At 42.3% G+C, this 25,224-nt stretch overlaps 2 protein-coding genes across 2 annotated transcripts in view; one reads left to right on the top strand and one right to left on the bottom strand.

Annotated features, from left to right (window-relative positions):
• Positions 1 to 9,164, top strand: part of PDGFRL (platelet derived growth factor receptor like) — a 55,428-nt gene extending 46,264 nt beyond the window's left edge. The window contains exons 4-6 of the mRNA XM_079142766.1: positions 2,602 to 2,895; positions 6,875 to 7,014; positions 8,443 to 9,164. Of these exons, the coding sequence (XP_078998892.1) occupies positions 2,602 to 2,895; positions 6,875 to 7,014; positions 8,443 to 8,631 (623 nt within the window). The 3' untranslated portion in view covers positions 8,632 to 9,164. The remainder of the gene's footprint in view (positions 1 to 2,601; positions 2,896 to 6,874; positions 7,015 to 8,442) is intronic.
• Positions 9,165 to 10,996: 1,832 nt separating this feature from the next.
• Positions 10,997 to 25,224, bottom strand: part of MTUS1 (microtubule associated scaffold protein 1) — a 150,092-nt gene continuing 135,864 nt past the window's right edge. The window contains 9 exon segments of the mRNA XM_079142739.1: positions 10,997 to 11,950; positions 11,952 to 12,060; positions 12,594 to 12,691; positions 15,543 to 15,659; positions 17,816 to 17,830; positions 17,836 to 17,910; positions 18,057 to 18,130; positions 19,290 to 19,395; positions 20,092 to 20,306. Of these exon segments, the coding sequence (XP_078998865.1) occupies positions 11,696 to 11,950; positions 11,952 to 12,060; positions 12,594 to 12,691; positions 15,543 to 15,659; positions 17,816 to 17,830; positions 17,836 to 17,910; positions 18,057 to 18,130; positions 19,290 to 19,395; positions 20,092 to 20,306 (1,064 nt within the window). The 3' untranslated portion in view covers positions 10,997 to 11,695.

Here is a 25,224-nt window from a genome sequence, read left to right as displayed (position 1 = left end):
GCTTCTTTTGGGGGGCTGACTGTTGTTAATTTGTGCAATGTTTGATTAAGCAGCTGCCACATTAATTCCTCTTTGGTCTTTGTCCAGGAGGCTCTCAAAGGGGTTTTCTTCTCTCTCCTACTTTTTATTGAAGCATAACATACATAAAGAAAAACATTCAAACCCTAAGTATACAGCTCAATAAGTTGTCCTCAAAGGAACAGACACACACAGCCACCGCCCAGACAGATCAAGGAGGAGAATATTACCAGCAGGAGGGCTTTCCTGTAGTGAAAGACTTGTGCAATAATTTTCATATGTAGGGAAACCACATTAAAAAGTACACCACTAAATACGGAGTTGGTTGTAATTTGGATTTTAGTTTATAGACTACTAATTTTTCAGAAATATATAAAAATCCCATGTGTTTAGTTTTCCTAAAGTAATATGTTACACAAGCAGATGCAAACGCATTTGCATGGGACACATATATAGCCTATAATTTTTAAAAGAAACTTAACACATTTGTTTTTTGTTTGTGTCTGTATGTGGTGCTGCTCATCACCTTGTGCATACTGGCAAGTGCTCTACCTCTGAGTTGTATCCTGAGTCTTACAAATATATTTTAAAACAATATATTTTAAAATAAGTAGGGTCACTTATTTCAAAGCATGCATTATAAGAAATAAGACAGTTTTTGTGTTCTGAAAATTAGATTGTTCCCCAATTCTACAGGCTTTGTTCATACTCTACAAACCCTTAAAACAAAAGTTGCCTCTACAATCTTACAATCATACAATCCTGGTGTTACTGCTAACAACATGTCCTTAATATTTAAAAAAAAAAAAAAAAAAACATTTGTGTGTGGTGCTGGGGATTGAATACAGAAGCCCTCCTTTTTTACTTTATTTTGAGATAAGGTCTCATTAAATTGCCCAGGCTGGTCTTGAACTTGATATCATACTGCCTCTGCCTGAGACCCTGGGGTTACAGGCATGCGCCACTATACCCAGCTAGGATGTCTTTTGTAGTATTGACTTCAGGTTCTTCTTTATACAAGAGGATGTTGAAGTACAGGTAGATTAAGTGACACATCCAAGACCAAAAAAGAAAAAAAAAAAAAAAAGCCAGTTTATCATAAAATACTACAAACTATCTGGTGGTTGGTAAAACCTTGCAATGGTGGAGATTCTTGGAGGTCTGCAATACTCATAACCTTAGAGACAGGAGGAAGGACCTCCGATAGGTCTTGGTACTCCAAACCAAAGAATGCTTGGCTCTTGAAGACTTGATATTGCTTCCAGGAATCCTGTGCCCAACCTAAAACATTATTCAGAAGCTAGCAGTGGAGAAAACCAAGAATGATTACTTGTTTCGGGAACACTGTAAGAACACAGGAAACAATACAACAAGTGTAGTGATGAGATTAGCCCCAAGATTTCTTTAAGAAATTATTATAATATTCCCTCACAGAATGATCCAGAAAACAAAGGATTTAATGTGTCATGCCAAATGAATCAAGCAAAACACACACACCCAAAACAAAACAAAAAGCCCAACTCAGAGTCCCTTGGCTGTCCTGGGGACAGTATGGCTAAGCCAGTCCTCATCTCTCCCATTTCTGTAAGATAAAAATGCTATTGTCTGTGGCTTAAAGAGCCTGGCAGAGTGCAGTTCACTTCAGAAGGAAAAGGGGGAGTCCAAGAGGTTGGCTGAAGATCTCAGCCAGGTGATGGCCCAGCAGAGGCCAGAACTGGGGCCAGCAGGTTCCTCCTCCATCTTTGCCCCATTCCCACCCACTAACCTTGGCAGGCAGTAGGTCCTCTGAACTGGGAGTGAGGACAGGGTGAGGACACCAGTGTTGTCACTGTGCTGGGCCTTCCAGAGGAACTCTGACTGGCTGATAGACAGTCACTGACTGTGGGCTCTGGGGCTCATTTCTCCACACAGAAGCAGCAGATTGTTCCAAGGTATAAAACTTAAGGAAGTCTTCTTCCCTGCTTCCTTAGTATCTATGGATTTGATTTGGACTTGAACTAACAGGGTTTTAAAATTTATTTTGAGGAGATACGTTAGTAGCTTTCCATCACCACAACAAAACATCTGAGATAATTAACTTATAGAGAAGAAAGTTTATTTTGGCTCATTCTTTTGGAGGTTCTAGTTCATGAAAAATTGGCCCCAAGTCTTTGGGCCTATTGTCAGATGTCCTGGAGAAAGTGTACTGGAGAGTAAAACTGTTCACCTTGTGACAAGGAAGGAAGATAGGAAGAGACTGGGCCCCCACAATTCTTTTTGAGAGTGCACCCCCAGTGATCTAAAGACCACCCCCTAGGCTCTACTTCCTAAATGTTTTGCCACCTCCCAATAATTGCCACCCTGGGGACCAAGCCTTTAACCCATGAACCTATAGGGGACAGTCAACATCTAAACTATAGCAGGAAGTAAAATCATTCCTCCAAAAAAGTGAAAAGCATGGACGATCCATCCTTTTCTATTCATAAAGGACCCAGTGTTCTAAGTAATTGCCAGTCCCCTTTCTTCTTTGTGCTGGAGTGTAAGGATCACTAAGTTGTTCTTTCTCCTGCGTAAATGTACCTGTATATTCATTCCCCTTTGCAGAGAAAGGAGAGCTCTTTGTACCTTCTCCCAGTTACTTTGATGTCGTCTACCTGAACCCAGACAGACAGGCTGTGGTTCCTTGTCGAGTGACTGTGCTGTCAGCCAAAGTCACTCTCCACAGGGAGTTCCCTGCCAAGGAAATCCCAGCCAATGGAACAGACATTATTTACGACATGAAGCGAGGCTTTGTGTATCTACAACCTCATTCTGACCACCAGGGGGTGGTCTACTGCAAGGCAGAGGCCGGGGGCAAGTCTCAGATCTCCATCAAGTACCAACTGCTCTACGTAGAGGGTAAGTATGCTACCCCCATAGGGCCTAGATTTTAGTCACTTCCGGCTGGTCCATCATAGGTACTGCAGTTCCCTCTTATGGGTGGAAATGAGGAAGCACAGGATGCTGTCCTTATAGGTTCCTTTATTACACCACTACTTCTAGAATGTTCTACTTTCTTGCCCTCTGACCCAACCAAATCCTTCCATAGTTGTCTCTGATACTGCCTCTGTGCTTGACCAGCAATTCTGCTCTATCCCCAACCTCCCCTTAGAGCATTTTCTAGGCTTCTTTACCTAAAATCTGCTGTCTTCCAGGAGCACCATCCATTCCCTTCCCGCAGGTTGACATCCTTCTTGTGCCCATTCCCACATCCTGACCATCAGTCTCTCAACCTGTTAGGAACCTCTTCTCCTCTGCAGTGCAGGAACCTCAAGGACCACCAGCTTTCTTATCTCTTCCTGTCGCTGCTCACCATTGCATTTTTAGGGTTACTTCAGAGTCCGCTTCGAACCCATTGGGCAGTTCACTGACTACCTGGGACACAGTCTCCCTGAGCCACAACTTTATTATGTCAACAGGCACAACTGCTTTCCATAGGAATTAGAGTCCAATCTGAGCTCCTATCTTCCCAAATTGACCCAGTGACTCCTTCTGCATTAATTCTCACATCCACTCTCTTCTCCACTATCCCCAGTGCTGTCAAATCCTCCCCACCCCAGGTGGCTTGGATTCCGGGGTTGCCTTTTCAATATTTTGCTGCCACCTTGAACTCTGTGCTCTTTTCTCACCTGTCCAGGAAACCCACCCTCCTAGCTGAAAAGGTATGCCTTTTCTCCCTCCCCATATCCAGAGAGCGAGGGTTGCTGGGAAAATCCCACAGGTGGACAGTTGGTGTTGCTGTGAACTCTGGGACTCCAGTCTCCATTGCCTGGAAGTCTCTGCATTTCTCCAGTCTCTTCAAATGTGTCCTCACATTTCTGCCCATTCATTTGCTTCCAGTTGGCCTTACTCCTTCCTCCTGACAGAACTGAATCAAGATCAAATCTCTCCATTAAAAATGGAACTTTTTTTTTAAGTGTGACATTTTGAGGGGGGAGTTTCAACTCAGTGCATCACACGTGAGATGCCTTTCTCCATAGTAACCTCCATCCATTCTGCTGTGTTGAAACTCCCTTTCCTAAGGGTAGTGAGATCTCTTAGTGATAGCTAAGTCAAGTTTCTCATCCAACAGGCACTTTGGGTTAGTAAGTCAGCCTAATTCTGGTTTTTAAGACTGTTTGTTTAATATTTTAACTCCACATTTACTCCAAAGTTTGCTCCTGTTCTCCCCTTAAGCAAGCCTAGCAGCTTGGAGAGGGAGAAGTTGACCTTCACTCTGTCCACTCCCCACTTTGGTGCCAGCCTGGGGAAGGAGAAAGGCTGGAGCCCAGATGTGGTGGTCTCTTGGTAGTAAATGCTGACCTGACTTGTTGTCTATGAACCCAATGGGCACAGGCAGTAGCTCTAACACTTAGGTATGATAAGGGACTCATCCCTAAGCATGTCCCTGGGTGCCAAAGGTCCCACCTCAGATGTGGCCTCATTCTCTGCCTGATCCCCTGGCTGCAGGCCTCCTCTGTTAGCATGCATTTCTTTGCATTCACCTGTAGTGTGTTCTCAGAAAGATTATAGCCCCGGAATCTGTGTTCCTCTGATCCCTTGACTATGGGGCATGTGGCAATTAGAAACTTACAGTCAGTTCCCTTTTCCTGGCAGCCCTCACCCTCTTACCTCTTCTAGGGCTCCTCTACCCTGGGCAGATGGCACAGGGTAGGCCAGTGAGCAGATCCAGTTCAGAAGGACATGCTGCCTTCCTTCTGAGTCTCTTAGAGTGTTTCTTTTGCATCTCCCACTCTCCGTTGACTTCCTGGAGAGAGCACGCTCTCCCAGGCCCCTGCAACTGGGGTAAGGAGATGGTTTTTCACACACCATAGTCCCTTCAAGATGATTTTTCTCTCTCTTGGGAACTCTTGTGCTGACAGGGTGAGTGGTCTGTGGGAGGAGCAAGGTTGCTATGAGCTAGCTGCTTTCTGAAATTAGACTCTGGGTTCCTTGAGAACTCCTGTCCTCAACCATGGGATTTATTCAGCAGGCCTCTTGTCACCAAATAACTCTCACAAATCTCTTTGACTACCCTCAGCCCATCGCTAAGACTCTTTCTCCATCACAGTCAGACTCCCTGAAAGAGATTTCTCTATTCCATTTCCATTTCCTTTCCCCCAACACGCTCCTCTGCCCACTCTGTTTTCGTTGTCAATGGATCTTTATTATTTATATACTTATATGTGGTGCTGAGAATCAGACCCAGTGCCTCACACATGCTAGCTGAGTGCTCTACCACTGAGCCACAACCCCAGCCTATTTCTGCCCACTCTTTTTGGCTCTTTCCCCTGCACTCAACCAGAACAGCCTTTGCCCAGGTCCTCAGGGACTACCATGCCATTAAGCTCAGAAGATAGTGTCTCCTTATCCTTCCAGAGCCCACTTCTCCTGGCTCTACTTCTTCACTGTGCTTTGTTAGTGCTTTGCTTTCTAACAGCTTTCCAATGCTGAAGTTCCCCTAGTTACCTTTCTTTCTTGCTTCTGGATCTCTTCCTGGGCAACGTTATCCATATCCACTCTACTTCATATCTATTCATTAAAGACTCCTAAATGATTATCTGGGGCCCAAACCCGTGAGTGCCAGGCTCTTGTGTCCAACTAGTGTCTGTACTTAAATGCCCTGTGGCCCCTCTGCCCCATGTGCTAATTTCCGAACTCAACATCATCCTCCCTGAACTCAGTTCTCCCGTGTTCTCTGCCTCAGTGAAGGCACCACATCCACCCACTGCAAGACCACAGCTGGGAGCCAAGCCCAACCTCCTCCTCCCAGTCCTTTAGACTTACTTTCAAAAGGTACTATTCCCTCAAACACTGCAAAAAAGGGTCTGCACTATCATCTTCTCTTCCCAGGGCTAATGTATCTAATTGAGATAGGTGTCTGCCCTCTTTATCCAGTGTATTTTCCACACTGATGTTGATGATAAGTCCAACAAAACCACATCTCCTAGAACCACAGTTGAAATCTTCCTCACGGCCCACCTCTGCCTCTGCCCTCCTCACTGGCCTGCTCTGGCTCCTCTCCTCCCTCTCTGCAGCCTGCCCTTGCCTCTCCCTCCATCTCACCTCGCAGGCTTTACACATGGGCATTCCGGGCCTCCCCATCCTTTCATCCTTGTCTTTTAAACTCATCCCTGAGATTTTTAGTTCAGACACTGCTTCCTCATGGAAACTTTTCCTGGCTCTCAGACAATTCTGAACTTGCACAGCATGTTAGGTTTCTCTTCCACAACTCTCAGTACAGCTGAAATTTTTAATGAACCATTGCTTAGTGGCTGCCCCTCTACTGGAGTGCAGGCCCCAAGGACTCAGAGTCCACATCTGTCTCATTTGTTCCTGTGGTTCCCAGCTCCCAGATGTAGTCAAGGCTGCCACCAAGATTACTGGTTAAGGGAACTGACCGTAATGAAAACCTGTGTTTCCCAAATGGTATGAAGTAAAGGCACTGCAAACAGGTAGCTCTGCGACTTTCCTGGAAACACCATTCTCAACCACCTATTTAGATTTCCTCTGTTCTTTCCCTGAGAATTGACAGCCACTCACCTGTCTGTTCACCTCCAGATTATCTTCATCATGTTCTACTTGCTTTTTCCCTAAATACCTTCTTTCTGCTCATCTTTTTTCCCTTTTGTGTGACCCTGGAGTTCCAGTTGACTACCCCATTCTGGGCCACCAAGGTTGACAGGCAGAGGCAATGCCAAAGGAAACCCAAAGTGGTGGGTTAGCCTCGGTACTGGTTGGAAAGCCACGAGGAAGGCAGAACTGTCACATTTCTTCAAAGGAAATAGTATGTCTGTAGGTTTTTAATGCCACACTCACTCATGGATCTTGTCTCACACTGTTGCCTACTTCCTTCCAGTTCCCAGCGGCCCTCCATCCACAACCATCCTGGCCTCTTCAAACAAAGTGAAAGGCGGGGCTGACATCAGTGTGCTCTGCACTGTCCTAGGGGAGCCTGATGTCGAGGTGGAATTCAGGTGGATCTTTCCAGGGCAGAAGGTAAGCTCCGTACCCCAGCCTCAGTCAGCCATTTTAAGTCATGGTTTTGTCCTTGACACAACCCATAACTTAAGAATTGCAAGAAACCTGTGGGACAATGGTAGGGACCAGGGCTTGTTTTCCTCTAAATTATGTTAGTATATTTCCAAATGAATTTTTATTTAAGGACAATAAAAGGATGGGCTCCATTCGATAATTCGCTCATTGTACCCTCTTCATATGCAGTTTTTCTTCATTACCCTCATGAAGAAGGGACAAAAGGGAAAGGAGGAACATCCCTCTTGCTCCACCCCCACCCTCTATCTTCAATCTCATCTTCTAGGTGTGCTAGAGGGTGATCTTCACAATGTTCACGGTGCCTGCTGTGCCCTGGGGTGAGGAGCTCTGAGCAGATACCCACCAACTGGGCATATAAATGTGGTCCTGTCAAAAAGGTGCTGTGAGGCCACAGACCATTTAAAATTAGACTTTCCATAAAAACAATTACAGGCATATTTAGCCTTTGTGCATGTTCTGCTCCCAAAAATAAACAGCACCACTACCAACATGGAATAATCCCTTTGTTGCCAGAAGAGATTTGGCCTCTCAAGACATACTCAGTAGTCAATATAATTCTGGACTAAGGCTGTGGTGAGTGAAAATAAATACCCCTGGAGAAGAGTATTTTCCAGCATCCTGGTATTTGGTGCTTCTTTTAAGAAAGTATTGCTACACTTGGGAGGCATTAACCATTTTAAATGGAGGGTTTTTTTTTTTTTTTTTTTCTCATTGCTAAGTGGTATTTTATGAACAGAAAAAGTATTAGTAATACATGGTTTTTATTAAACGAATTCAGAAAACACTGTTCATACCACCAAAGTGGGCTGAAATACTTCAAAAGTGACCATCTCCTTCTAGAAAGACAGGTCACATCATCTACAGCATCACTTTATCCATCCTCAGTACAACCCTCTTCAGCCTGGGGTTTTAAGGCACTTTTGTTTGGTCATACTTCTCCCTCTCCTGAGTGAGTGCTCGGGCTTCCCGATTTTAAGTTCTTAATTAAAACCACCCTAGGGGGTGAAGGTGGGGAACGTGAAGGCAGGCAGGATCAGTGGGAAATTCTGTCCATGGTTTTATGCTTAATACTAGTTCCACTTGGAGTTTCAAAAATACATTTTTATACTAAGTAGAAACTTACTCAAGGGCAGAAGGAAATCATTAAACAGTATCCTGAAATTCAACTCTGCTGGGGGAAAAAAAAAAATGCAGCCTTGAATGATTATACAGTGTGAAAGCTCCCAGAGCCCATGAGCTCTGCATACCAAATAGTCTTTTCTAAGCATGTGCTTTGTACTTTGAAAGGAAACTCAGTGGTGTTGGGTGCACGGGAGCTGTTTAAAGCAGCTTGCTACCCTTGCTTCAGTCTGTGTGGATATCTTTAAACAGGATGAAAGGCCTGTGGTGATCCAAGACACTTGGAGGCTGATCCACAGAGGACACGGACACACCACAAGAATCTCCCAGAGCATCATTACAGTTGAAGATTTTGAGACCATTGATGCAGGATATTACATTTGCACTGCTCAGAATCTCCGAGGACAGACTACAGTAGCTACCACTGTTGAGTTGTCCTGACTTGCAAAGTGAAGTGTAATGGACTGATGGAAAGCCCATTTGTGTATACAGTTGGCATTGGGGTTCTTTTCATTAGTGCTTTGCCACAGGCTGATATCAAGTGCCGAGCCCCAACCCCTGCCTGTGAGTCAGACTCAGACATCCAAACTACAAGGAAGTCATCCATCTAATAATAGAAGTGTTAACTTTTCTAACAGAAAGCATGTATTTTGATTGCTTACCTACATCCATGTGTATAGTTTTTATACTAAGCAAGCATATGTCAATGATTTTATATAATCGTTTCTATTAAATGAGCAAGTTTTTGTAAAAAAAATAGAAAATGGGCTAAATGCTTGTTAAGTGGGCTTGAAGTACATCCAGATTGACTTTGGCAGCAATCCTTGGGTCAATACACAGTATTCTTTGATAATACAATCACACTACAATTTTAAAAGTGGCAACTCAAGATTCAAATGCTTAGACATGGCACTATTTCTCAGTAGTAACTTTAAAGCTAATATGATTTATTGATAAAGGCATTAAAATGCCTAAAAAAAAAAAAAAAAAAAAAACAACTTCTGGAGCTGGAGTTGTGTGGCTCAGTGGTACAGCGCATGCCTGGCATGTGTGAGGCCCTGGGTTCGATACTCAGCACCACATATAAATAAATAAAATAAAAGATCCATTGACAACTAAAAAAAAAAAAAATACTTAAAAACAACTGCTGTGCTCAAAAGTACTCATTCTAGATTAGCCAATTTGATAAAAACCAGAGCAGGCATATTTTAAAAGTTTAACTATTAACATAAAGTAGATGCCATGATTAAGGAAGGTAGGACTATCTAGACCCATCTCCAAAAATATTTAGACCATAGCTGTCCCAATCGTGTTATGTTGCACAGCAGAAATTGTTAAAACACGCCAAAATATTTCCCAGCACACATCTTTGAATTTAGAAAAGCTTAGCTCTTAACTCTAGCTCTGTGAGCCAAATTTCAACCCATGATGAATTCTGTGGTTGCCTTGGAAATTCCTGTGAAACAGGAGACACCATCTGAACTACTGAGCTGAGAGAGGCTACGCATGGGTAACACTTTGAAAAGTGAAGTAGGGCACAGGCTGTGATTCTTATATTGAATATTCCAGCATTATTTATTTGATCAGAGTAAAATACACTTTCCATCACTACAAACTGAGCACAACCACGGTTGTTTACACATCCATATTTTTAGGATGTGCCAACATTTTGCATCCTACATGAAACATTTGGTTTGGGAAAAAGAAATCTTAAAAGTTCTCTATTTTGTTTCCTATCTTCTCTCTTGTTGTCTCCCATCCTCTGAAGACATTTTATACTAATTGCTATATGATTTATTTCCCAGACACCTAAATGGTATGGAGGACAGCAGGGAATAGCACAAGATTAACCATGCGTAGGGGGTGAATGGCAAACCCAACTTTGGCTAATGTCATTGAGAACAACTTGGAAGCGTGAGCACAGATTCCAGGAGGTGGCAGTGAACCTGTGTTCCCATTCATCAGAAGCAAACATGGAAGGTTACATACATAACAAACTATTGCAGATTAAAAACTTCAAACACAATCACTACTAAAAAAAAACATGCATCATGAGTATCAATTTGCTATGTAGTGTACAGGTAAGGTGATGACTCAAATATCCACCTCTAGTATCCTGAGACTGTTCTTACTACTGGGGTTATTTGCACAGCTATCAAATGCAGATTAGTAAATACTGACATCACAATGTTGACACATGCAGGGAGAAGGGAAAAAGCCCCAGTTGTCCTTCCACCTTCTCCAAAGTCCTAGAACTGGGGGAAGCAATGAGTGAATTTTTTTTAAGAGAAATGCAAACGCAACTTGGAGGAGCCACATTTTCTACTCATCGGCTGGCCGTTCTGCACCTTTCCAAAGACAACAGAAGTATCCCCCCAAATAGCATTATCATCCCAGACTGTTTGGTTCTAGCAAACCTGCATCACTGGCTTAATCAAAGTGCTGTGTTCCCAGACTGCTGAACACTATCTTAGTTCTAGCCAATAACATTCTCTATTATTTATTTTCTCAAAGGTTTCCCAAAATTTGTAATATCAGATCCAGGCCTTGGTTTATTTGGAAAATAGGTTCAGCACCTTGAAGAAGAGCTGGCTCTGGAAAAGTATATTCCTCTATCCTTGTCCCAGAGAAAAGCAGGTAGGAGGTAGAAGGTTTACTTTTGTGACTGTGGTTGGTGGAAAAAGGAAAAGGGTGGAAATGGGGATACTGGGAGAGAAGACAACAGCTTAAATCTATAAGGAGAACTTAGATCAAGGTAAAAATAAGGCAGAACACTCCACTGGTACTGCCCTTTTTGTTTATACAGTTTTTCTTTCTTAGAAAAATTAGGGTTCTACATTTGCTCATAGCCTGAGAAATGGATCATAGTGTAGTGACTGTCTTGAGTAAGCCAAAAATCTACAGGAAAATCTAGCCAAGTTTCAACTGACAGGGCTGAACATTGAAAAACTGCCAACAGGTTACTCCAAAAATGATAGGAAGAATATACAGACATCAACAAGTCAAAGCTTTCCCAGTCACACCCTCTCCCCGCTACGTCACAGAGCTGAGCACAGTTGGTAGTAGATCACCCTAATCAAGCAACTATTGCTTTTTCTTTTATGGCTTTTGTTGAAATGTGCACACTATGATTTCAGTAGTCCATACCCAGCTATAATCAGCTTTTGACTTTTCATGTGCAGCAAACAAGACTGCCACTAACACAGGACACTGTTACATCCATTTCATTCACACCCCCTACCCACAGTCAGACCAAAATTAAAAAAAAAAAAAAAAAAATCACAAGAAGGTGTCTGTGGTGAAGAACATTATAAAGGTTATAAATCTTTATCTAGTAGGCCCCTGAGTTTTTCCCCTTATGCTTAAGTGAAAAAGGCAACGAACAAGATTCTCTCGTTCCTTAAGTGCTCTGTGCAACAATGTCCACGTCAATCCCGCATTCTTTTTTGGAGGAGTCTTCTGCACTGAGTCAAAAGTGTTCCCCTCCAGAGTCCCCATCTCTTAACTAGCCAACTCTGGTGGCGGGTGCTTTCCAGTTATTCTGCAGTGGCTCCACATAAGCTAATGTAGCTTTCGCTCCCACAGTCATTATTGGGGTCTGTCCTGCAAACTTGCACCCATGTGCCTTCAGAGAGTCTCTTGGCTTGCAGAAAGCGTCATCTGGGTGAAACGCTGGGGCTGGGGAAGGAGCCAGAATTCCTTGGTGACTGAAAAGGGATAGCTGAAGATGTGGGGGATCTCTTGGGGCTGCACAAGTCCCCATTGTGCAGCTTCCACAGAAGCTCCTCGTTCTCCATGGAGAGGCGCTTGTTGACTTTCGACTCCTTCTCCAGCGACTCCTGCAGCACGGCCTGCTCAGTGGAGAGTTGCCTTGAAAACAAAAAGGGGCCAGAAGCCATGTGGGTCCAAGCTAACAACAACAACAAAAAAAACCAGCTTGAAAAAAAATTTCTTACCATTTACAATCTGAAAGCTGGAAAACCTATGCCAATCAAATAGAATCCTACACAAGGCTACAGGTAGTAAGTTGGCTAAGAAATTCAAATGCTGGAAGTGTAAGTCTGAGCCAAAAAAGGAAAGAAAAAAAACGATATATTTTCTATGAGCATTCTACATGTTTTATGACTGTCTTAGGTTTCGGGTTATTTTCTCTGTATGAAATTATTCAGAGTGGTTAGGCAAGGGCTCTGAGAGAAGTCTGCTCGCCCATGTCTGTGTTTGGTCCAGGCGACTTTGGTAACAGTATGGACTCCCATGATCCCATTTTCCAGATGATCAGCACCTCTGTAGCTCCCAGTTTCAGTCACATGACCAAGAGGTACACAGTGGAGTAGGGCAAAACAGTAAGGCTAGATGTTCAAGGATGGGAGGGACTTGGGAAGAATGGGTCATTTCTTTTTTACCTTGAAATTGCCATGTGCTTGTCCATCCGAGCTTTTAATTCCTCATTCTCCTGCTGGAATCGCTTCAGTTTGTCAACCAAGGCTGTGTTGTTGTCCACCTTAGCGAAAAACGAAAATTCCAACATTTATACAGTAGTAAAAAACAAACAGAATCCCCTTGTTGCTTCAGGCACATTCCTGATGCAAGCACACTTTGGGGAGATTGAATTTGGGAAATTTAACAGCATATTAGAATATTTAGACACTGGAACCCTTCACAAAGAATCTAGAGCATCCAGATATCAAGTATTTTTTAAAATGGTATGTGTCGCGACTGGCACATCTGGGTGGTAGCTTTCTTGTTTCAAATTCTCCCTGAGAACTGGTGCCTGGCCCTAGAAGACCCTGGGTGCTGGGTCTCTTTCCCTTTCAAGGTTGTAAAATAAATACTGCAGCCGAATGGCTTGTGTTTGTCAAAGCTATCACATCTTATGGTGAGTTTTGCAAAGAACAAAAAAATAAAAATTTTCTCACTACTGAAAATTCATAGGCCGACAGTTCACAGTTCTTGGCCGTGTTTAAAAAGGCCTTAAATGCATCCCATGGCATCTCTCTGGCAGTTACCTTCTGCATGGACAAAGTACAATGCAGCGGAGCACAGCAGCAAACAGAAGGGGTAACATGGCAGAAGGCCTCCCTCTCTATTCAAGACGGGTTTGTCCTGCTGGCCCGCCCTGGCTAAACTTTCAAGAACAAACTGATCAGCTGAGAGATTAAAGGATAAGATCCCTGAAGACATTTAATCACTTCACACGATGGAGACCTGACTCCATCCAGTTCACTTTTCAAAGGTACGATTTTATTACTTAAGAGGCAACATCACAGTTTGGTCAGAATTAATCCAAACCTCCGTCATTGCGGTATCATGACTAATCCACTTTGATCAAAGTGCCTGGTTTGGAGACTTGTCATTTTTTGTTTGTTTTGCAGTGCTTGGGATGGAACCCTGGGCCACGGGCACGCCAGCAAGCGCTCTACTGCTAAACTGTATCCTCAGCCGCCTGTTGCTCCTGAAACATCCTCATATCCAGAAAATGTTCAGTACAAGCCATTCAGATGAAATAACTTTCCAGAAAATGACTACAGAATAGAAGAAAAAGGGATCTTAAAATGCTTAGTGATTATAAATGTATTCAAGATGAAAACGAGAGGTGGGAAAACCTGGACTTAAGAGAGTAGGTGGTGATTGGTGTTAAAATATCTCATCCAATCCTTCATTTTTATAGAAGAGGAAACAAGTCCTGATAATGTCATACAGCTAATTGTTTATCTATTTTTAGTATTGGTTATTGAACCCAGGGGTGCTTTATCACTGAGCTACATCCCCAGGTCTTTTCTTAATTTTGAGACAGGGTCTAAGTTGCTGAGTCTCACCACGTTGGCCCCAATCTTGTGATCTTCCTGCCTGAGCTCCCTAGGTGCTGGAACTACAGGTACGGGCCACCACGCCTGGCTAACAGATCTGACTACTGATAGAGCTGGTTTTCGCACCACTGCTTTCTTCCTTAGACAACCTCCTTGTGCTTAGTAAGTGTCTTAACCTCTTCAAAGGCCTGGAATTTACTGTAAGTAAGGTGTCAGTGGGTGTGTCTGCCATGGCAGCAACCCATCCTCCTGCACACTCAACAGTGTGGAGCTGGCGGATAGTACCGTGATGCCCCTGGGGTGTGGTGAGAGACCGAAACACCATGGATCAACAAAAACTAAAATGTGCTGGTACTCTCACAGCAGAGTCAGTTTTATTATACGTGATCTCTGAAAAGTTGATGCATGAATGGCATATGGAGCAACAAATTATTAACAGGATTCTCTCTCTCATCACTACCTGCCTGATTAGCAGAGCTGTCCCACCAGGTAAAACAGGATGATCCTTGGAAAGAACTGGTATGGCTACGAGGTGGGACCCATAAACAACCATGAGTTCCTTTCATTCCTTTAAAAAAACCAAGATTTCCTGATGACATGAACAGCCCATATATCCATATGGGGGCTTAGCCATTACTTTGCCTCAAAAGACAAATAATGGTCTCCAGAAGAAAACTAAACCAAACTAAGCCATATTCCCAAACTCCCAACAAACAAAATGCCAATACAGACCAAGAGTGGCCTCCACACTCCCTATTGTCCAGGGCTGGTCTGGGTTTGAGTGAGGAACTAATTCAACGAGTCACCCATAACTGGGGGGAGAAGAGGCAAGCAGTGCTCGGTGGCTGGCTCCTTCGAGAGCACAGTATAGCAACAGTCAGGATCACTTAAGCAGCCTTGCCAAATCCGCCAAGTTGGTTAGAGTCCTGGATAGTAGCAGCTGGGTTTCAAGGCTGGGTCAAGCGAACATGGCCTGCCACACAGCACCAGACAGCTGGGCTCCATCCTAGAAGCTGTGAACGAAGTTCTATTCATTTTTTTCATGACACTTTCTATCTTATCCAAGTGGATTAAACTTACAAAGCACTATTCTTTTATCATAATCTAATTTACATGAAGAAAAATAAAGAATTTAGTATATTATGTTACTCCAGTGGAATTAATTACATACTCAACTGTTCTGGACATGAGAACCTACCCAGAGTTGGTTATTAATTTTATGATATTCAAAATTTTTTCTTACACAGGTGAAGATACACAGACCACTGAAACATTGAGTGATTCATTTTGTTACAGTTGTTCCAAGAACTGAATGCTCCTGTACATATTTCTTGAAAAAAAAAAAAATTCTAGAAGGCGGAAATGAACCAACCTTGATCAAACTAGGAAAAGAAAATGAAACTTTTACCTTTCGTATAATGTTCAAATACATCTAAGTAGTGGCTAACCCAACTCCACAGTTCTACGACTCAGAGCTTGATTCCTATTTTGCAGGTATTACCCACTCAGTAAGATCCTCAATCCACTCTTCTGAAGAAGACCTACCAGTTTCTCCATTTTCATTAACTTAATGTCCTGTTGATGCAGTTTCTCGTTTTTGATCTCCAACACAGCTTTCAGGCTTTCTAGTTCTTGCTCCAGATACATGATCTGAGGGTTTTTCTGGAAAAGACATAGCACAACACTGTTCTAACTTATTTCACACACAGTCTGAACTCTTAATATAGGATCTTTTAAAGCTAGACATTAGAAAAACAAGTAGCAAGCAATTTCCTCCTTCTTAGAGCAATTTCAAAGAAAGAGGTGAAAAAGAAGAGTTAACAACATTTTAATCTCAATGACTGGTTGTAATATTGAAAACAAACATTTCACTCATTTATCAATAACCTCATGCAGAAAAAATATTGCTAGCATCAAAAATGTTATTGGAAACAAAACCATTGCTTATAATACAAATGGATCTCTGGCTAGAGATCAGGCAATCTATGAGTCCATTACTGGTGGTGTTTGGAGGGAGAAAAGGGAACAACAGTTCTAACAAAAGTCAGTACCAGATCAGGAATAAAAAGGCAGTTCATTTATAGGGCTCTCTGGAGAACAACAGAAATAGTAACCATGTCCTGAGTCTTTGGATTTTTCTTATGATAGTACTGTATTGGGTTGGTTCTACTTCTAGGGTGGCTATAACACTATCATTTTATATCCTGACATCCCATCAACTATATGGCACATAGCATATACTGTATTACAATTCTTCCCAAAATAAATAGTTATGAGGGGAAACATCCAGAGATCATATCACCAGTATAGATCCCACACCACCTCACACCCCACTGTTTGCTTTATTGATGGAAATTCAACTGAACCATCCAAAATTTATTATACTAATTAATGATATAATATCTATTAATCAGATCTTTAACAAAACAATTTCTTAGGATTCAGTCATTTCAATGATCAAAACTACCCTCTGGGGCAGTGATTCCCATTCTGGACCAATTCTGGGGAGAATCAGAGAACGGGTTTAGGGATTCCTTAATCCTAGCCTCTAATCCTTTATTTTACAGAAAGAGGAGATATGTTCCACAGGTCAAATGACCAACTCAGAAAAGGGTCAGAAAGGTACCAGAACCAGAAAGGATCTGGACAGGGATTGACACATGGATCTTCAGCTCTAGGATCTTAAATTTTATATTACATGATCTTTATATACGTATCTTTTTTTGCCCAGAAAATAACAAATCTCATATCATCTTCCCCCACCACTGTAGTACTGGGGATTTAGCCCAGGGGCTTTTTACCACTAAGCCACATCCCCAACCCTTTTAGTTTTTAAGTTAGGATCTTGTTAAGTTGCCCAGGCTGGCTTCGAACTTGCCATCCTCCTGCCTCAGCCTCCCCAGTGACTGGAATTCCAGGCACCACTGTGCCTGGCTTGGCAACAGATTTTAATTGACACAAAGCTTTGCTTCCGCAGTTCCAGAGCACAAATATAGGTAATGGAAACAGTGGTAACAAGACAGAGTAGCAAGAAAAAAACCCAAAAAACAACAAAAAAAACACCTTTTTTAAAATTAAAAGTAAATAAATAAAGGAAAGGGCAGGGGAGTAAAGGTACTGTAAGAGTAAGTTGAGCTTACAAGAGAAATTTGTATGTTTCAAAAGTAATGGTTTATCTGTACAAAAAAATATCATTCACCCATAAAAGGAAATGAAGTTAAGTACTGCCATGTGCTCCCACATGGATGAACTTTGCAATCACAAAAGGTCACCTACTACATGATCATTTATATCAATGTCCACAACAAGCAAATCCATAGACATTGGAAGGCTGCATGGCTGCTTAGTGCAGGAGGTTTGGGGGTATGGAAATGGGGAGTGACTGCTAGCAGGGGTCCTATTTGAAGTGATTAAAATGTTCTGGAATTAGATACTGGTGAGTGATGTAATGAATATCCTAGAAAATGAACTGTAAATTTAAAAAAGGGGAACTCTGTATAATGTAAATCATGCTGCAATAGTTATTATTTTTTTTAAAGGATGGCTTTCGCAAAAAACCCCGACCCTGACTGATAGTTTCCTGTAGGTATTTGCCCAGCCCATCCTGAATATATTAGGTTTCTCTCTGCCAGCTTTTGGGATGTAAAAAAAGATACCAGTAAACAAAAAAGAAGCTGGTTTACATAACTTAGAAAAACACTGCAAGATATGGGCAGAATTCCCAAATTTGCATTATTTCTCTGGCTGCTGACCACTTAATTAACTCTGAGAGGCAATGAAGCAGAAGAAAAACTCTGTAGTGACAGCACACAACTTACTAAATTTGCCTTCTCCTGGATATCCTTTTTTGCTCTTCTGATTTCAACTTTTCATTTAAAGCATCATTTTCACTCTTCAGATCATTGATCTGTTTCTAAAACACAAACAGTGAGATGCAGGATGTCAGTTAACCAGCAGGTACCAGAAACAGAGCAAAGGTACACAGAGACATACCCAAACCACACAGACATCCCCAATGACGGCTTTTTATTTTGGAGGAAGATATTAAGATTCACCCACCTCTAGCGATTCCTGCTTCTCACAAAGTAAATCCTCCAGCGATTTCTTTTCCATTTCATGGCTCTTCTTGATTTCTGAAAAGAAGGAAATTTTTTTTTTAAAGGCAATACCATTCCGTGATTGCTGCCTTTCACATTACTGAAGCATATACATGCATGAATTCATTATGAAGTTATGACAATGTTATATCTGTATGATGCCTTCACATAAATTAAGCAACATGTTCTCAGAATGGCCTTCTGAGGTAGGTGGGGCAGGTTCCATAACTGGGAACACTGAGGCCCACAGAGGCCAAAAGACTTTAGAAAACACAGATGGAGGTCAGGGTCTCAAAACAAAGTCTGGGGCTGGGGTTGTAGCTCAGTGGTAGAGTGCTTGCCTTGCAAGTGTGAAGCACTGGGTTCGATCTTCAGCACCACATATAAATAAATTAAAAAATAAAGACATTGTGTCCATCTACAACTTTAAAAAAAATTAAAAAACAAAAACAAAAAACCCCAAGGTCTAGAGCCCCTGTGTTCTTTTCAATGTGATCAAAATAGGACATTAAAATTAAGCTCATTTCTGACACAAAGACAGAAAAACAATGTCAACCTTGAGCCAGTCACCTTCACCTGTCATCATCTCTGACCTCACAGTTCTATTTTTCTGATGAGAAAAGTCTTGGCTAAAAGTCACACAGCCAGTTCCCACCACGTGTGCATGTGCTCCTCCCTAAGATGCCCCTGGTTGGTGTGAAGACTCTGGCTACACTGCCAACTTCTGAAAGAAAGGGCTCCTTGTTCTTTTCCTTCCACTTGGACCTTTCCAGTGATGACAGGTGAGATAATAACAAAGGCTTCTTTCTTGATCCAGTAAGCGCTGCCTACATTTCACAGCAGTGCTGGTGTGCAAGAGGCTCGTGTGGCTTCTTCATGATACAAACGGATGCCTTCAACTTCCAAGAGCATAAAATAGCAACCAGCATCACCACCAGCACCACCAAAAAGGCCTTTTAAGTCTTTAAAAGTTCATACTCCTTCCTAAAAGACTGGCATTCTTAATAAATGATTATTTGTCTCAGAGAGAGCGGGTATCCATTAACAATGAACAGTACAAAAAGAGACCAAGAACACCCTCAGATGAATAATGCCCCAGGGCATCCTCTGGAGGGGAAAGTACGAATCATTTCCGCTTAAGGAAATGTCATGCTTTTCCATTATCTCATTTTTAAATAGCGAATGGCACCCTTGCCTGAAAGGGAGTTTTCATAGGCCTTCTTCAGCAATTCCACTTTCTCCGAGTGGCTGGCTTCAATCTCCAGCTTCGCGGTTTCATGGGCAGCATTTAAGTTGTCAAACTATAAGAAACAAACAAAACAACAGTTTCCTGGTAAAACCGAAGACCCTATGTTGAATGAACAAGCGATGACATTAGGTGACGTCAAACCAAGTTGCCCTGGGGCTTAAAGGGCTGCCTAAGCCATGGAAAGAACACGTGAAGAGCCGCTCAGTGTGCATTTGCTGCTCTACTCCTGTCCCCAGGGCCCACTGATGGCAACGGCAGAGTCCATCCCAAGGATGCTTCACAAGTGACAGTGATAGGTGGCCCTGTCACACTGACCACCGCATCCTCAGCCCCTAGCACCGGGCTGGCATATGCAGTAGACATTATGAAAATAATTGCTAAATGAAAAAAATTAAGCTGAAAAGAGGTTTACAATATACTAGTAAGTGGAGGGAAAAAAAAAGGGTTACAGAAGAGGAGGAGGGGGAGGAGAAAAAGGAGAGGGAGGGAAGGGAGAGGAGGAAGAAATTTGAACCAACACCAGGAGGCTTCCAAATCTGAAGCATAGTTGAATAAAGGATTGTTTTTAAATTTTATATTTTCTTTTTCCGTCTTCTCTAACTCAACATATGTACACTGCTTGGATCATAAGAAAAATTCAATTAAGAAAATTTCTTTTAACCTATACAACTAAAAGACAAAGGGACACTCGAGACGAGACGTGTGAACAGCAATCAGTTCAGCCCGCGCCTGCCGCGAGGGCACAGACCTGCTCTTGCAACTGGGTTTTATACTTCTCTGCCTCTTCGATGTAGATGTTCTGGAGCTTTTCACACTCTCCGGTGTAGAACTCCTTGAGCTGATTCTCCAGTTCTGCCCGGTCGGTCTGGTGCTGCTGGTTGAGCTTCTGGACAAATCCTTCGTAGGCCGTTTGTAACTCATTCCTGGCTTTTTCTAATTTCTCGCAGGTTGTTGAAGCAGCAACTAAGAGGAGACAAACGAGAAAGGGGAAGTTGCTGCTGAACTTGCTCAATGTCCTAAATTCACAGTGTTCATGCGCTGCGGTGGTGATTCTGAAAGCATGAAACAGTAACGTCTCACTCCTCTGGTGACCAGTGCTAGTTTACATCTTCAATGTCCCCAAAGGTCCATGTGCTCAAAGTATGGTCTCCAGTCCCTGGCGCTACTGGGCAGTGGTGGAAACCTCATGCGGTGGGGCTGACTGAAAGGTCTTAGGTCACTGGGGCACCCCTTTGAAGCAGATGCGGGCCCCTGGGCCCCGTCCTCCTTCTCTCATTTCCCGGCCATGACACAAATGGTTTGCTCCACCACCTACTCCCTTTCCACCATGATATACGGCCTCACCATGGACCCAAGGCAATGGGGGCCAATTCACCATATGCTGAAATCTTCAAAACTGTAAGCCAAAATAAACCCTTTTTCTTTATAACTGGATTGTTTCAAGTGTTTTTGTTACAGAACAGAAAACTGGTTAACAAAATCGAATTTTCAAGCATAATGGTATATAACTGAACCGTAAAAAGGAACAAAAAGGAATGATGTCTGGAAGGAACAAATAAAATAAATAACCACAAGACACCCCAAAAAACTGACTACCAAGTGGTATGAGAAGAGCTGGGTTCCGAAGTAAAGATCACCCATTTGTGTGATGACCAGTCTGGGCAATGGCCACAAAGAGAGGTGCCCACATGGGTCAAAGTATTTCTGATGACATTCATGGCCAGCGTTAGAAGCTAAAACACAGAAGGAGGAGAATCACACAAAAGGAACAAATGGACTTTGCACTTGTACTGAATTTGAGTTGATGTCCATTTGCTATTTCAAAAATAGTCATAAAAATAAAATATCAGAATATACTAAGCACAAATCACATAAAAACTTCAGAAATAAAGCAACACATTTTAAAAGCTCTAATATCATATGAATGTACTGAAAGGTTAGCATAGTTTTAAAAAGCAAAGTAATATGATAAACAATTTAAATTTGAGACATCTTACCTCTTCCCTACCACTGCTAAAAACAGGACTATGCACAATATAATACATTGCATGACACACAGAGATACGTATATACACACTCTAGTAAATGCTAGAAGATCTCAAATGTCTCGGGAAGCCTAACTTCAAGATTTCCCAGCCTTCCTTCACTGCTGTGTAAATATAGATTAATGAAGCATCAGCCTGTTTGTGGGTTTTTTTGTTTGTTTGTTTGTTTGTTTTGGTACCAGGGATTGAACTCAAGGGCACTCAACTACTGAGCCACACCCCCAGCCCTATTTTGCTATTTTGTATTTTATTTAGAGACAGGGTCTCACTGAGTTGCTTTGTGCCTTACTTTTGCTGGGGCTGGCTTTGAACTTGGGATCTTCCTGTCTCATCCTCCAGAGCTGCTGGGATTACAGGCGTGTGTCACCGTGCTTGGTTGGTTTGTGTTTTGAATGCTGCACAGTGCCCACAGATTAACACAAAACAGTCACTGGTAAATCTGTTAAATTAATCCTTACCTTTCTTTTGGTAAAATAAAACAAAACAAAACAAAACAAAAACCCAAAAGCAAAAAACACATTTCAGGAGTTATGAAAGGAAAAAAAACTGTTTTAGGGCAGAGAAAAGGATATTTTAGATCAAGGATCATTCTACCCAAAGAATGTGAAATTGGCTGGCTTCCAGGATGAACCTCCTAAATTGGCGTAGACTTGTTTTTCTGGGAACATGCCACATGTTTGGTAGAAACAACCAAAGTCATTTGTCCCAAATCAGAATTTCAGAGGAAAAAGAGGACATACTAGGCTAGGGATATAGCGCAGTTGGTAGAGTGCTGGATTCAATCCCCTGTACCGCAAAAAAAAAAGAAAAGAAAAAAGAAAAAGGACATATTGAAATAATGGCCAAGAATAATGTCTACCAAAGAGAACTCTTTAAATAAATCTGTAAATATTTATCAAAGGGGTGCTATAGTTTGGATCTTAAATGTCCCCAGAGGTCCATGGGATCCAGGTTTGGCCCCCAGCTAGAAGTAGGAGAACCTCTTGGAGGTGTGGACTTAACAGGAGGCCTTTAGGTCACTAGGGTGTGCTCTAGAAGGGAACTGTGGGACCCCGGTGTCATCTTCTCCCATTCCCTAGTCTGCCATGATGATCCATGGCCTCACTCAAAGCAACAGGGCCAACAGATCGTGGACTGAAACCTCTAAAACTGGGAGTCAAAAGAACCCTTTTCTCTTTATAAGTTAACTATCTCAGGTATTTGTCCAAGAACTCGAGAGCTATCTCACACAAAGGGAAAGGAAGATTCGAAGAAACAGAAAAGCTTCTTGGTGACTGACACAGAATGGGGCTCCATGCTTGTCGAACCCTCACAGAGGTCCTGTAAGAACCTGGTTCCTAAATGTACAGATAAGTGAACTAACACAGGGAGGGTAATCTGCCCATAGGCACAGCACTGGTAAATGGCAGAGGGCTGGATTTTGGTAAGCATCCGAGATTCTGATTCTATCTGTGCCAGAGACTGGGCTCCTCCTACCCTCCCCAAGCTGCCTCTTGTGCCAGGAGCTGGCCTCTCCTGGGAGGCCTGTTGTCTAAGAGGATACAGACATGAGAAGCAGCAATACTGGGCTGCACCCAGGGGACCAGTGAGTGGCCACCCAAGGGAGTTCCCATCCAGTTGGGCCAGGAGGAAGCAGAAGGCTAGGTCAGATTTTTAAAATAATTTTGAAAAACTGTGGCAAAATTGATAAAGCATAAAATTTACCGGTTTTAATCATTTTACGTGTGCAATTCAGTGGCATTAAGTACATTCACATTGCTGTGCAACTGTCACCAGCATCCATCTCTGGAGCTTTTCTCCCCAATTCCCCCAGAACTGAAGATCCATATGGATCAAATAACTTCCTCTGCCGGGTCCCATTCTACAATTTCACTTTCATTCTCTACGACTGTGACTTCTCAGGAACTTCCTGTAAGTGGGATCACACAGTTCTTGCCAGGCTTATCCCACTTAGTGTAATGCCCTCAAGGTCACCAATAGTGTAGCAAGGTCGGGATTTCCTTCCTTTCTAACGCTGATTAACATTCTATTGTATGTATATGTCACACATTTTACACATTTATCTGCTGATAGACACCTGGGTTGCTTCCACCATTTGGCTGATGTGAATAGTGCTGCTGTGACTGCATACAAATATCTGCTCTCAATTCTTTTGTGTATATATATTCAGAAATAGGATTACTGGATCACATGGCAATTATAGTTTTAATTATTGGAGGGACCACCATACTAGTTTCCATAGTGGCTGCACCATGCAATACAAAAGAGTTTGGTTTCTCCACAGCTTCACCAAAACATATTTTGTTTATTCTAGTACATATATAACAGCCATCCTGATGGGTGTGAGGTGGTATATCATTATGATTTCAATTTGGTCAACAGATTTTTAAATTAAGTCAAGTGATATAAATTTCTGGTATCCAGAATGAAAATTATATTCCAACATGAGCAATAGCAAAAGACCAAACAGTGTGCCTTGGGGACTAAAAAATTCGCAAAGCAGAAATGTTGGACAAAAGATCCGAAAGGCAGACAAAGGCCAGATTACAGGGGTCATCACATGGAACAGCAGAAAACTAGCCCTTGGGATTAAATATTAGAAATTAATTTTAAAAAAAGAATTTAGTAAAAGAGAATGACTATCTTGGGCTGGGGTATAGCTCAGTGGTAAAGTCTAATATATGAGAGGGTTTGATTCCCCAATATCAGAATACATTCCTCACATTCCCTGTTATTCCACTGTTTATCAAAGGAGAAAACAAAAAGATTCGAGGAGTCAAATGAGTAAACATAGCTTTTCTGTCAACTAACTTTACAGTGTATACAAGTAAAATGGTAGGATCACAATGATGGTAACCTTTCTCTGAAGATTCCTTGTGTGCATCCGATATTAGACATTTTTATGGACGTAGCCAATAGAAAAATGCTCTGCAAACTTTCAATGAAGGTATCAAATAGTCTTCACCTCAAAGAAATCTTGGTTTGACATGGCCTTTTCACTTAATTCATTTGGAATTTCAGATAACAGCAAAGTTTAAAAAAAAAAAAAAAAAGAAAAAGTGCTCACAAGATCTGAGTCCTCTGAAAGCACATATCAGAAATAGAAGTGCTTAAGTGAACACAATGACTCAGTAATAAACTAAACCTGTCTCCATACCTTGGGCCAGAAGAGCTTCAGGTGGAGGTTAACAGGTGCCACACCTCCTGGATTTCAACTCATCCCCTTATAATCAAACCACCATCTGTTTTCACTACATAGCTATGGTGTATCAGAGTTTAAAGTCAAATAGGACATACAGTGATCCTTTTGCATTAGCCACCAGATAGGGTGTTTCCTCTGTTTAGAAAAACCAAAAAAAAGTCCAAATAGTGTGCACTCTTGTTGGCCACCATGAATGAGGTGAGGTGAGGACAGATGGAAGGGAATGGGAGAGGAGAAAGGAAGAAAATAGGTCAGATGGGCAGCGAGTAGTTTACTGCTGTTATTCCAGCAGCCCAAAGCTGCAGGCCCAGCCCCAGACAGTGACATCAGCCTGCAGCTGTGCAGAGACCTTTGGTCTGTTTACTGGACTGTGGTGTGCTGTGTGGAGAACAGCTGGGGCGTAATTCTCACTCACACAAATGGCTGCAGTTTGAATCCACTTCCCTGGGCTCCTAAGGAAACATTTATCTGGCATGAGGACTCCAGAGCTACTTTTAAAGGGATGCACATGGAAACACTGTACAAAGGGTTTGCAGAGTGCTTCTTCTCTGCAGAGACACACTGTGGGAGGAGGGAGTGGAGGGATGTCACCCCCATGATTTAAGGCCATGGACTTTCTCTGGTACTTAGCACA

This window comes from Sciurus vulgaris, assembly GCF_902686455.1.
Source record: "Sciurus vulgaris genome assembly, chromosome: 5".
Lineage (NCBI taxonomy): Eukaryota > Metazoa > Chordata > Mammalia > Rodentia > Sciuridae > Sciurus > Sciurus vulgaris.
This window is presented reverse-complemented; position numbering and strand designations above follow the sequence as displayed.